The 12,226-nt window shown below is 39.6% G+C and overlaps 1 protein-coding gene across 1 annotated transcript in view; it reads right to left on the reverse strand.

The window, feature by feature from the left end:
- The window catches only part of npr3 (natriuretic peptide receptor 3), a 33,240-nt gene extending 22,868 nt beyond the window's left edge, over positions 1-10,372 (reverse strand). The window contains exon 1 of the mRNA XM_020631048.3: positions 9,420-10,372. Within this exon, the coding sequence (XP_020486704.1) occupies positions 9,420-10,080 (661 nt within the window). The 5' untranslated portion in view covers positions 10,081-10,372. The remainder of the gene's footprint in view (positions 1-9,419) is intronic.
- Positions 10,373-12,226: the final 1,854 nt, after the last annotated feature.

Below are 12,226 nucleotides of genomic sequence, written 5' to 3' on the forward strand. Positions count from 1 at the left end.
TTTACTTCCTCACTCATGCAGGACTGGTGACACTGCAAAGGCCATACAGGATGGAGTTGTGAAGCTGTTGTTCGAGTCGTCTACAGTTGGAGACATGGGCAGTTGTTCAACATGAGTGAGTTGATCAACTGGAGATAATGATTCATGCTGATTGCCACACACCAGAAAAGATTTGTCTCTTGCAACGTTTGCCTGAGGAAGAGCTTGTAGATAGAAACGTTGAGTTGTTTAAATAAAACTGCATCAGGAGCTGAACAGTCTGAGGACCTTTGACCTTTTTACAGCATTGGTAAGTAACAGCACTTTACCTGAACTACATCAACTAGCTACAACCCTCGTGCAAAGTTCTGTCAACTCCACACCCTACAAGAAACTGCACAAAATAAGCTGACTGCAAGAATACTTACTGCAAGAAATTTGAATTCTTTGATGTCAAGGTTCTGACGTTTATATGGAAAAAGAAGCAGGAAATACTGCTGTGCTGAAGCTGCTGGCGGAAGAGATGCGTATTTCACACCATCAGAGGGTCTGGATGAGGTTGAGATGTGCAAATACTATTTGTGTAAGGTCAGAGTGACCTTGACCTTACTCCATCAAATTCCAATCGTTTCACCCTTCAGTTGGAGAGGCTGTTTGAGCCAAATTCCGAGAAATTCTTTCACAGCGTGCCTGAGATGTTCCTTTCACGAGAGTGAGATGGACAGACAGACGAATGCTGAGAGAGAGAGAGGCAGAGAGAGAGAGAGAGAGAGAATGAGATATTTGATCTGGCTGAGGTAGAGGTGTGAAAGAAAGTAAGGGCTGTTTATGTTTTGAGTTTTTGAAATTAAATCCCCCAATAATTTGACAAAAAAAATACATGCACAGATGTATTGCTTCATTGCAGAGGTGATGATAGGGAAGAAAAGCAGCCCCTTCCAGCCAATCAGAAGTAAACTTTCTCTGATAAGATCAATGGGAAACATGTTGACATCTAATCCATTCCCAGCCCGTAGCTTAAAGCTTTTAACTTTGCAGATGGACTCAGGAAACATGCTGCGTCTTTCGCCTGTGTGTTTAGACTTTCTGCAAACTCATTGTTTAATATATCTTTGAACTACTTTGAAATATACATGCAATTAATATTTGCACGGATACAAAAAAACACTCAGAGGATTCAAACTCCGAGCAACTCATTTCCAAACCCTGAAGAGTGAACTATTAATCTCATATTTGCAAATAACGAACACAAAGAGCAACAGATCTAAAGTGACCCGGGTGGAAAGGTTGAGTGGTCCACACCTTTAACAAGAATATTTCTATCTTTATGCAAGCTTTATACCAAGTGTGCATGCAAATTCCTAATGTTCAGCAGATACAATTATCCAATATTTCTGAAACATAAAAAAACAAATGTAAAATTTGAGCTCTTAAATGCAACCAACCGGCAACTACAAAACTTGAATGGAAAACAAACAAGAACTCCTTCACACATCTTGAATATTTCTGGATCTCTTTGGTCATAGTATACGCTACCTCCAAGAGTTTAGCTGTGAAATGATTCTTCAACCCCATTTGATTGCTGAATTTCAAAATTTAATTGTGGTAAATCACATTTTTAATCGCATGTATGAAATATATTTTGCATTGCAGTAAAGAAAAAGTCACGAAATGACTCCTTCTTAGATCTTAGAAAAAGGATCTCGCTCCAGATTGACAAGTACATTAAAACAGCAAAAATTAATGTTAAAAGGAGAAATGTTTGATGTCACAAGGTGGTGTTATTTACCATCACTGCAGCTGTAGGAAGACACTACAGAGGCGTTACTATGGTGCACCGAAAGGGACAAAATAGAACACGGTTTCTATGGTTTAAAAAATGTAATGCATTTATTTTGGACATAAGTCTAATTTTCATTAAGGAGTTAATTCTGGCAGAAGTAGTTTAAACTGTTTTGGGTCATTAGACAGGCAGGTTTCAGGTGTACCTGTAAATGAGACAAAAGAACCTGTACAGTCACATCTACTCTGAGTGCAGGAAGATGAAGACCGTCTGCAGGATGGAAAATTCATTAACACTTTGTCATATTTAAACCTGGTTTCCCAAATGTAAATAAAGGGATTTAAAAAATAAGTAAATTCATGGTCCATATAAAGCGGTGCACACACAAAGACGAGTCGCGTTGAAACAAGCTTCTATCGCCCCGCCTCTCTCTCTGTTCAGGTTTTACTGAAACCCTTCACACCTCTCAGTTAAGCACCTGACATGCAGAGAATACTAATTCCTGCTGTCAGGTGCACTTTGCAGCTCTGCAGCATTTAGATTGTATAATTTATGCTAAGTTATACAAGAGCACTTCACTTCTCTGATATATGAGGTGATGTAATCAGCAGAGGATGAAAGTAAAAAAAGCTTCTCATCAGAGCTGATGTACTGCTCACAGCCTCTCAGAAACAAACATTTTTCATATTAAAACATGGTTGATGTATTCATTTTCATCTCTGTGTTTTATGTGCAAGCTGCTCAAAACAAATCACCCCTGTAATGAGGTGGTTTGATTGACTTGAATGATTGAGACACCAGCCTAGAGGTAACTTTCACATTTCCACTTTTAGTTTACTTTGATAAGGACACAGGCGCTGGCTTATTTTACGGGTTAGCGAAACAGACAGTCAAGTTAAACGCAGCAGCTGTACAGTTTCAGAATAGTGTAATTCGTTTTTGTGTAGTATCGTTGTTTAGATATCATATTCCTCATGTAGAAAACATTAAAGGTCTGGGTCCATTGACAGCAGTTTTAGCGCTGGTAGCGCTCACAGGGTCAGTTACATAACGTTTCACAACGAGCTTACTGTTACCACAGGTTACCAAAGTTGACTTCCATATCAGTCAATAGTGACTGTATAGTCTGTTTTGAAGTAACAATATGTCACTTTTCTAACTAAAAATAGTATTTACAAAGGTCAATCTAACAGTATAATAACTTTCAACAAGGAGAATGGCATCTCTGGTTTTATATCTAAGGTTTGTATACAATATATATAAATAAATAAATCCATCTTACACCTGTAAGTTGTCTCTAAAACGAGCTGTAGACGAGTCATTTTTACGCAAAATCTGGTAATATTACTGTACCTTGTCAGTCGACATGGTTTTCTGGTTTCTAACAACACCATTCTCTGCTTGTCAGAAAAATACACATTTAGGGTTTTCACACTTGCAGAAAACCCCTGAAATGTTCCTGATATTTCCAGGAGGAGCTGTATGTGTGAATGCAAACAGCCAACCTCTAGTATTTTTTCTGCAGCAAGTCCGAATGAGCCGATTTGAGAACTCAACAGGATATTCTCCGGAGAATTCACCTCTTGATGTTTATATACTGTGACTGCTGCATGGTGCATAGAGTGTCTGTACCGTGACCTCTACGATTGCTGTGCAAATGACTAAACGGCTGCATTATGTTTTCTGTTCGTCAGTATGTTGTTCTCCACTCTTGTGTTGATAGTGTGATTCCGCCAGACTACACGTAGCATTCATATACAGTAAAGGTAAATATTCTCATTACAGCATTGTGTGTCGGAATCTGTCGCTTTGTCTGCTACTTCTGTGCCATTTCTTTTTACATCACGTCATACCTCAGGAGACCCCCCACCCCCCTCCTGACTGACAGGGAAACTCTCCCACTACGAGGAATATATGTGATCAGCCAGGTTAGGAGAATATCCGGAGCAGTCCTCCTGAAGTTATCTAGATCTTTTCAGGAGTTCATATGTTAAAACGGCTATAGTCTGTGAGAGGGAGCCACGACAGCAATGTGTTTTATGACCGTGCAGTTGAAGTCCAAGACCTTCAGTGGGCTCCAAAGTGCACCAAACCAAATTCCTACGTAATGTTGCTTTAAATAGACATGTGAGCTGAATATTTTCCTTCATTCAAGGAAATATCACCAAGAACAAATGAAACAATGTAACGGAATCATGTCCATTGTTTCCTCGCAAAGACCACTTAGATTAGTTGTCCTCCATCATTGCTGATGACAAAGCTGATATCACAATTAACACCCCTTCTTGAATTTTGAGTGGTCGGTGAGAGAGAAGTGACATTGACAAACACGGTGCTGTTTCAGAAGTTGAACTTTTTTTCAAGTTACAATGAAGAGACCTGGAACAACTCATGATGAGGGTGTTTTTGCACTCTGAAAACGCTGAACTACATTGGTATTGTATTGAAGACTGCCATCGCACAATACGGCGTTAATGGACACAGGCTCTCAGCTTCCTGCTGATGTTACTCATTCGCACGGTTTTAATTGAAAACATAAATATTCAAAGTGAGTTTAGTCGTCATGGAAAAAGATGTCTGTCAACGCGGGTTGCAGTTTCTGTTCATGATTGACTCGTGGATTCAGGATATTCCAAAGACTCTCACGGAACATTTTAAACTAGCTTCTTTTCAGACAGATAATAGTTCATCTTAATTGACAGTAAAACAGTTTCTCACAAGTGTTTGATGTAAGCGGGGCCATCTGTGGTGTAAACGGTGCACAATAACCCAGTGACAGTCTCAGAGGTTCGTCTGTAGGAGCTGTGATCATGCTTCAGGCCACATGTGGAGAGAAGGTGTCCCGTCTTTTCTGCCAATTCTCAAGTCTTCTAAACAGTTTCCAGCTAAACTAACCCATGTGGCTCATCCGTGCAGTCTGCAGACATGAGATAATATTTCGTGCCAGCATCGCGCGGAACGTTGTGCAAGTGTGTGTGAGTGATGAAGGCTGCGGGTGCAGTGAGGACAAATCAAAACACAGATGCTCATCCCCAGATTCCTCCTCACTGTCGGCTCCTGCTGCAGCTCAGAGGGAGGAGACTCCTGCAGACGCCGTGTATTTTTAAATTAAACACTTTTTTATTTATTTAGTAGGTCTTAAATTATGTGCAGGATGTACTACTCAAGTTTTCCACATTTCTGATACTATGTGTTTGTAAACGATACATACTCCGTTATTTTAATGAATGATATTATCTAAAAGTAATGACACCTTAAAAAAAATAAAAAAATCTATTTAATAAGACAGGTGAAGAGAGAGGGGAGAATCCATCAAAAGTTGCAGGCAAACCTTAGCATCATATCGGTACAGAAATGTTGTCAGTGTATTTGTGCAATGTAGACAGTGTGCAGGAGTTTGCCCTGCAATTTTAGTAACTAAAAACAAGAAATTAAAGCGCAGGTATCCTAGTGGTTGGTGTGCTTGCCCCATGTATGGAGGCAGTAGTCCTCCAAGCGGGCGGCTAGGGTTTGGGTCCGACCTGTGGCTCCTTATCCTGCATGTCGTTCGACTCTATCAGCTGTCCCAAGAATAAAGACATGAAAAGCTCAAAAATAAATCTTAAAAAAACAAACAAGAAATTATCAGTATTGGGTGTGTAGGACTTCCGTTTTTGTTGCTGTGGTATCGGTAATGATTGATTTTTTACTAGTAGATTATCAAAGTTTACATTTTTGGTATCGTGACAACCCTATGTATTACAAACGTAGCTTATTCTGTCTTTGTGATGGAACATTTTCTCAGTTCATTAATTTGTCCACAAATATGAAAAACTGTTTTGCCTGCCAGAAATGTATCATGTATTTTTCCTGCCATTTGCTTTATATAACATAGTTTAGATAACTTACAAGATATATGTTATTGTCTCAGATGTGAATGTGGCTCCAAAATGCTCCCTCACAAACCTGTGAACATCCAAAAGCCTACTCGTGTATGAAATGAGGTCATATACACACATGCTGAGGGTGAAAGAGGATAATAGAAGAAGACAGTTTTCATTGATAAACAAAGTTATTAAACTTGGTAATAAGTCAAATCAAAAATGTTTTAGTTGCAAATTCAAAAAAGTTAGATTAACATTTCTGTTAACTCGTGAAGTCACCTAAGTTTGGACTTGAAACGAGCCTCTTTTGACATATTTAACACATGACAGAGGAAAACCTCCACAGAATGTTTCGAAGTTCAGTAGAAAGTTTAATGAGGTCTCAGCAACAAATCATGAGATTACTGTTTAAAGTCATTCTGCTACACGTACAGTCTGACTGAACTTTATGGGTCTGTTGATATTATTCAGCCATTATTGGCCTGTCAGATTTATCAGCGTTTATGTTTTATAAATGTCGCACATTCTTCCTTTAATGAAACGCTGTAATGGATAATGATCCTAACTTTTTTGTTTCTTTTTTGGAGTATAGGGTGGGATATCGTTTGTAACGGTACAAACACACTTTTGTTTTTTAGCTGTGTCAGTGTACACAGATCAATGCAGAAGAGGCAGCATGTAGAGCTGTAAACTTTACAAACAGAGCCTCACAACGACAAACCAACAGAGACAGACAGAGTGACTGCAGCCTGTCTGCTCAGATGATGCATGATGATGAAGACAAGACAAATCTGTCTTGTTCTCGAGTGGAATATAAACGTTGCACGTAATGGACTGTAATGCTTGTCAGCCTATTTATGGCCGTGGCCCCCTTTGTTATAAATCTTCTCATGAAGAAGACCTCTGGTTTAGGGCTGCACAATAAATTGCAATTTTATCGTTATCGCAACATGTCATTTTGCAACACATCGCAAAGATCTGAAGTTACTTCAGATATGTCAATTAGATCAACGTTTTGATGCATACAAGCACTACTTTCTCAATCATCATGTGGACATTTTACACACTCTCACACTGTTTTCATGCATTCAGATGAAGCTCAAGCTAGCAATCAGCGAACCTGCAGATTAAGTGTTGCAAATTTAGTTGTGAAAAATACTTTTTATTCATTCAATTCACTAGAAACGCTGATACGTATTATTTAGTATCAGTTTGTTTATCACGCATTATCCTGATTTCTAAAAATAGAGCTGCCCATCACTTTTCTCTCCTCATAGTGCTGGCCTTAAACGGCCAATATCGGCCCTGTTGACAAACATAGGCCCATCAGTGAATAATGTGCCATACACTGATATATAAGGTATAGCCGATATCTATCTGATGTGTTGCAGCATTTTAATGCTGGTAAGCTAACTGCTGATATAGAGGAAAGGTTTTTATATGGCAGAAGATGTCACCTGTTGGACAAACTCTCATTTGTTTTCATGGTAGAATGTGACAGAAAAAGCCAACTGTGTGGTAGTCTTACACCGTCTCTCACATACTGAAAGATGAGGGACTACAAACAATAATTTAAAAACACAAAATGAAAGAGCTTTTTCTGAAAACAGACACAAACAATTATAAAGAAGTAGAGAATGAAACATCGGTATGAGAATCAGCTATTTGATAAATTGATATTTTAAACATTGGTATCGGCCCTGATTTTTAAAATCACTGCACCTCTGTTATATATCTGTGTATGGAACCACATCAGTAATAAGCAGGGGAATATGTCAGTCTGGCTTACTCATTCTTACATTTAGCTAAAGCTGACACGAGGTTAACTTTCTTCCATGTTGACCTGAAGAGCTGCCGTGGAGTTAGAGTAACACACACAGAATCTGGTGCTAAAACGATCTTTACTTTGATTAGTCTACCTTTAATCACAGATGGGGGCTCTATTTAGCACGAGAACCACAGTAATGAGAATGCCTTTAATGTAGTCTAAACATGTTCATGTGAGTAAGACTTCAAAAAATGTAAACCTTTAATTAAATGTGAGGATTTTCTGTTTGTCTATGTCTGACAGCAAGCCATTTATAGTCTCTCTTTGCCTCAGGAATTTGAACATTTTTTACCCTTTACAAACATTTAGTAGACTAAACACTCACAGAAAATATTAGTCAGATTAATCCGTCATAAAAATGATTTGAAAAAATGTTAGAAATGTTTGCTGCGGCCTGAACTCAGCTCCTGGCGGTAAATGCAAGGACATGTTTCCCTTTGAGAAACCAAACTCTTAACAGGTTTGTCATCATATTGATCAGGGGCGTCTCCAGGATTTCTGGGCCCCTCACATTGGGCCCCTCGACCACAGCCTCAGCCAACCCTGAGATATAACTACAACCACAACGCCATTACGCAAATTACCCATTCAAAGATTGAAGTCAAGGTTGTCAAAATGTTCCTCCTTTAGCAAGCGTTATAAAACATCACAATGTCTTCTTTTTTAATGATCGATACTGTCAGAAAATACTGAAGCTTTAAAATAAAGTACAACCTTTTCACAAGAAAAATGTATAAGAGAGGAATGAGTCAATCAAAAATGTACAGGTAAACCCCTGCAAGCTGTCTAAACTGCACAAATATATTTGGGCAATGTTTTGGTACTGAAATGTTGTGAACGTGTTTGTGCAATTTAGACATTGTGCAGATGTTTGCTGTCACTCATTCTTCTCTTTCTCATCTTTCATAAGAAATAGACGTAGTTTTTTTTTCAAAGCATCGACCCATAAGAGAGATAGTCTCCTTATACAATGTGTGACATTGATGAGTATTAAAGGAGGAAAATGTTTTAATAGGTCATTTACATAACGGAGGTGTGGTCATAGTAATATCTCAGGGTTGGCTGAGGCTGTGGTGGAGGGGCCGAATGTGACATCTTTTCATGGACCCCTGGAGATGCTCCAATTGAAACATGTATCTACTGTTTATCAAAGTTTTAAATTCAGGTATTGTGACTACTTTGAATTAGTAACACTATGTTAGTCATTTGAAAATGTTTTTTTGCACTTTAAATTAAAACATAACAATGATTTAAACTGTGATGTATTCATCTTTTTGGGAATTTTAATCATTTTTAAGCATCTAAATGTTTATATTTATTTTCTTTAAAGAGTTAAGACAGAGTTAAAGGTGCACTTTGTAGTTTTGTTAGAGAAATGTGAAAGTTGGAGAAGTGTACAGATTATGTGGTATATGTTCATAACTCTATACACAAACTGTCCTCAGAGGAAAATTTGGTCCCTGTTACTGTTTGTAGATAAAATGCTACGCAAGAAGTTATAGTGGTGGGTCTGCAACAGTGAAACCGTAACTCTCCTGGTCGCTTTTTTAGCTCCAAACAGTGTTCAGGGACCCATTTTCTTCTTTGAATAAAGTTTGTGAATTAAGTTCAGAAAATAAAGCATAGAAAAGTTTCACTTCTCCAACTTTCAAATTTCACTACCAAATCTACATAGTGCACCTTTAATCATCATGTTCATTTATTGGGCAAATTTCACCTGTCCCATGACAGTTAGAGAGAAACAAATCCCTTCCTAGTCAGTCCCACTTCTCTCCCTCTATGACGCCCATGAAATGATTACATTTGTTTGATTAATTTTCAGATTTGATTAAAGTGACAGGACCGACATGTGACGTCCAATCAATAAACATTACATAGCTTACATGTGACTTAAAAAAAATAGTTTTTTTTAATGTTTTCATTCATTAGAAACTTAAAGGAAAGATTAAAAAAAAAACATGTTTACCTTCTGTCTGCTCGATGTTGTGCAGGATGTCCTCGGTGTCCATTCGCTCGTCTCTGGAGAAAGAATAGGTTTTAATGTGTAAGTCCACCATCAGGTGATAGATCCCCTCCACGGTGAAGTAACAGTTCCTCTCCTCCTTGTCTTCCTGGTACACGAGCAGCGCGCTCCTCCAGGTGAAGTGCTCAAACATCGCGCTGAACGTCTCTGCCATCTTCACGTAGGACGGCGCGATGCGGGTCAGGTGGGAGAACTCGGAGTTCTTGTTGCTGAAGCCTGCGGCCAGAGCACCTGCAGAGATCACCGGGATGTTCCAGTGGGACGCCAGCCTCACCACCGCAGCCGCCTCGTACTCACACACTGGCCCCAGGATCAGGTCGGGCTTCAGCCCGCACGACCTGTCCACCAGCCGGTACAGAGCGTCGTTCAAACAGTCCGAGTCCTCAAACTGGATGGTGAAGTGGAAGCCGGAGTACGCTCCTCCGGCCGTCTCCAGTTTCTGTTGTGCGTAACGGATCGCTGGCGCGACTCGCGCGTTTGAGAAAAGGTACGAGTTATTCTGAGGCAGGAACACCAGAACCTGGATGTCCTCGGAGAAGGTTTGTGTCAGAGCCGGGCTCAGGAGCAGCACAAAGCAGACACAGAGCGCGCTGAAACACGGCATGGTGGAGATGTTCCTCAGAGGTTTGTTTCCCGGAGTTGGCTCCACTCTGCAGCGCGCATTCAGCTGCAAACACAAGCTCTGCTGTGAGACGTGTTAAAGAGATTAAATCTCACCAACTTAGTTTGTCTGTTTCTATCAGAGTGCGTGTATTTGTGTTTGTGTTTTTTTATCCCGCAGACAGAGCACCTCCTGCTGTTCCTTGGAGTGTTTCCTCCTCTGTGGACCGCGTCAGGCTCGATCCTCCAGCTCAGCCAGCAGCACCACACACGCTGGCTCTGCTCTGGAGTTTTGAAGCATCTTTTCAGGATTATTCCTGCGTCATCGGAGCGCTGCCCACCTCCTTCTTAAAGCTACACTGCTGCATGTGTGACAATGAGCCTCTTCAACACACTGAGAGTGAGCAGAGGTGGTGGGAATTATGACGCTGTTAGCCTCCAACAACCAACGAAATACAAAACTTTCCTGCTGTGTGTTTACAAAGATGCATTTATTCTTGATGCACCTCCACCGGGGCTACAGCCAGGGTCAAGATAATTTAACTCCAAGTAATTACTGTTTTGACCTTAAAAAGAAGGTGTTGTCCTTTTTGGGGGCCTGAGACTTTTAGAGCAATATAGACCTTTTTAGGAAGATATTTTGAGAGAGCTAGAATGAAACTCAGTAATCACCATTAGATTGTCAAGTCAAAGATATTCCTGAGTAATATAAGGAGGTAAAACTGCATGAACAGAGAAAACATCAGAATCATGGTTTCACTTTGTCATACCGCTTTGATAAAAACATGTTTTAATTTATACCTGCAATTAAAAACTTTGTCTTTAGGGAGAAAACCACAGAAGAAGAGCCAACGTAGAGCCTGAAGAGTTTACATAACAGCAGGAAAAATACATTTTAAATGATGCATTCACAAATTCTGATTGAAGTGTTTTCCATCTTGTATATGGATAAAGAAGAAGTGGAAAAACACATTTGCGACAGCATTGCCCTGCACACATTGTCTGCACACATTAAAAGCAGATATCATAGGCCTATACTTTATTTATTTTTCAGGTCTGGAAGAATCCTTACATAAAATGGAACCTACTGTTTCTTTAACTTGGCGTTAAGGTCTCATCTTCCTGCCTTAGTGGTTTGTTTCTTTATTAAAGTCTACACCCAAAGTCGTTAAAACAGAATCAAACTATATCAATTTGATTCCACTGCAACAAAAATACCAGTCCTTGTTTTTAATTATCAGAATTGGAGTCCAACCCCTGCACAAAATTAAAATGGACAACGCGTCTCCGTCTCATTCTCTGTCGCCTTCTCCTTCCGTTCCTCCTTCTAAACCCAAAATACTCCCATGACATGCGCGGGGAAGTGTGGTTTCTGACCTGTACTGCAGCCAAGTGTTTTGTGTTGTCGTCGACTAAAACTAGACTAAAACTTTAAAGAATAAAAATGACTAAAATGTAACTAAAACCAATGAGCATTTTGTCAAAAGGTTATGACTACAGTAAACCTAAAACAGCCCGTAAAATGAACGCTGGTTGCTCCGTCCATATTTATTTAACTTCTATGAATGCAGAAAGATTGGGGTCAAAAGTCAGATAAGGGGAATGAAGTGACTGTAAGGCTGATTGAAGTGTCAGGATCTGAAAAAAGTCTGAGTGCATCACATAAAAATACAAATTAACAGTGGAAATGTGTCTGAGGAGAGGAAGTGAACATGAAGTTACAATTCTCTTTGTAAGTCTATTATCGGTCATATGTTTCTGACTTCATGGTGAAAACCAAACAGAAAAGTTTCTACAGACCACAGAGGTTCAATCTGACAAAAGTACTGACTTCTGTTTAACTCTGAAGCGAACCGAACTCAATGCTCGGCTCCCATGCTGAAAAAGTGACCTTAAGTGTCTCTCGGCTCATTAACGAGTGTCATTAATGAGTCACGTAGCTCTCCGAGTCTCTGAGAGGACACTTTCTGTCTGCTGGCAGCTGCAGCTGGAATTTGTTGACGTACATGTGGATGTTTTCCACAGCTCTCATTACACTTAAAATCATTAAATCATTACATGAAAAGGTAAAGTATTATACTGTGCTATCTGAATGTCCAAATTACAGGAGTGAGCAGAACATGGAGATAATTATGGCCATTAGGCTGAAG

Source organism: Labrus bergylta, chromosome 2 (assembly GCF_963930695.1).
Source record: "Labrus bergylta chromosome 2, fLabBer1.1, whole genome shotgun sequence".
NCBI classification, from domain to species: Eukaryota; Metazoa; Chordata; class Actinopteri; order Labriformes; family Labridae; genus Labrus; species Labrus bergylta.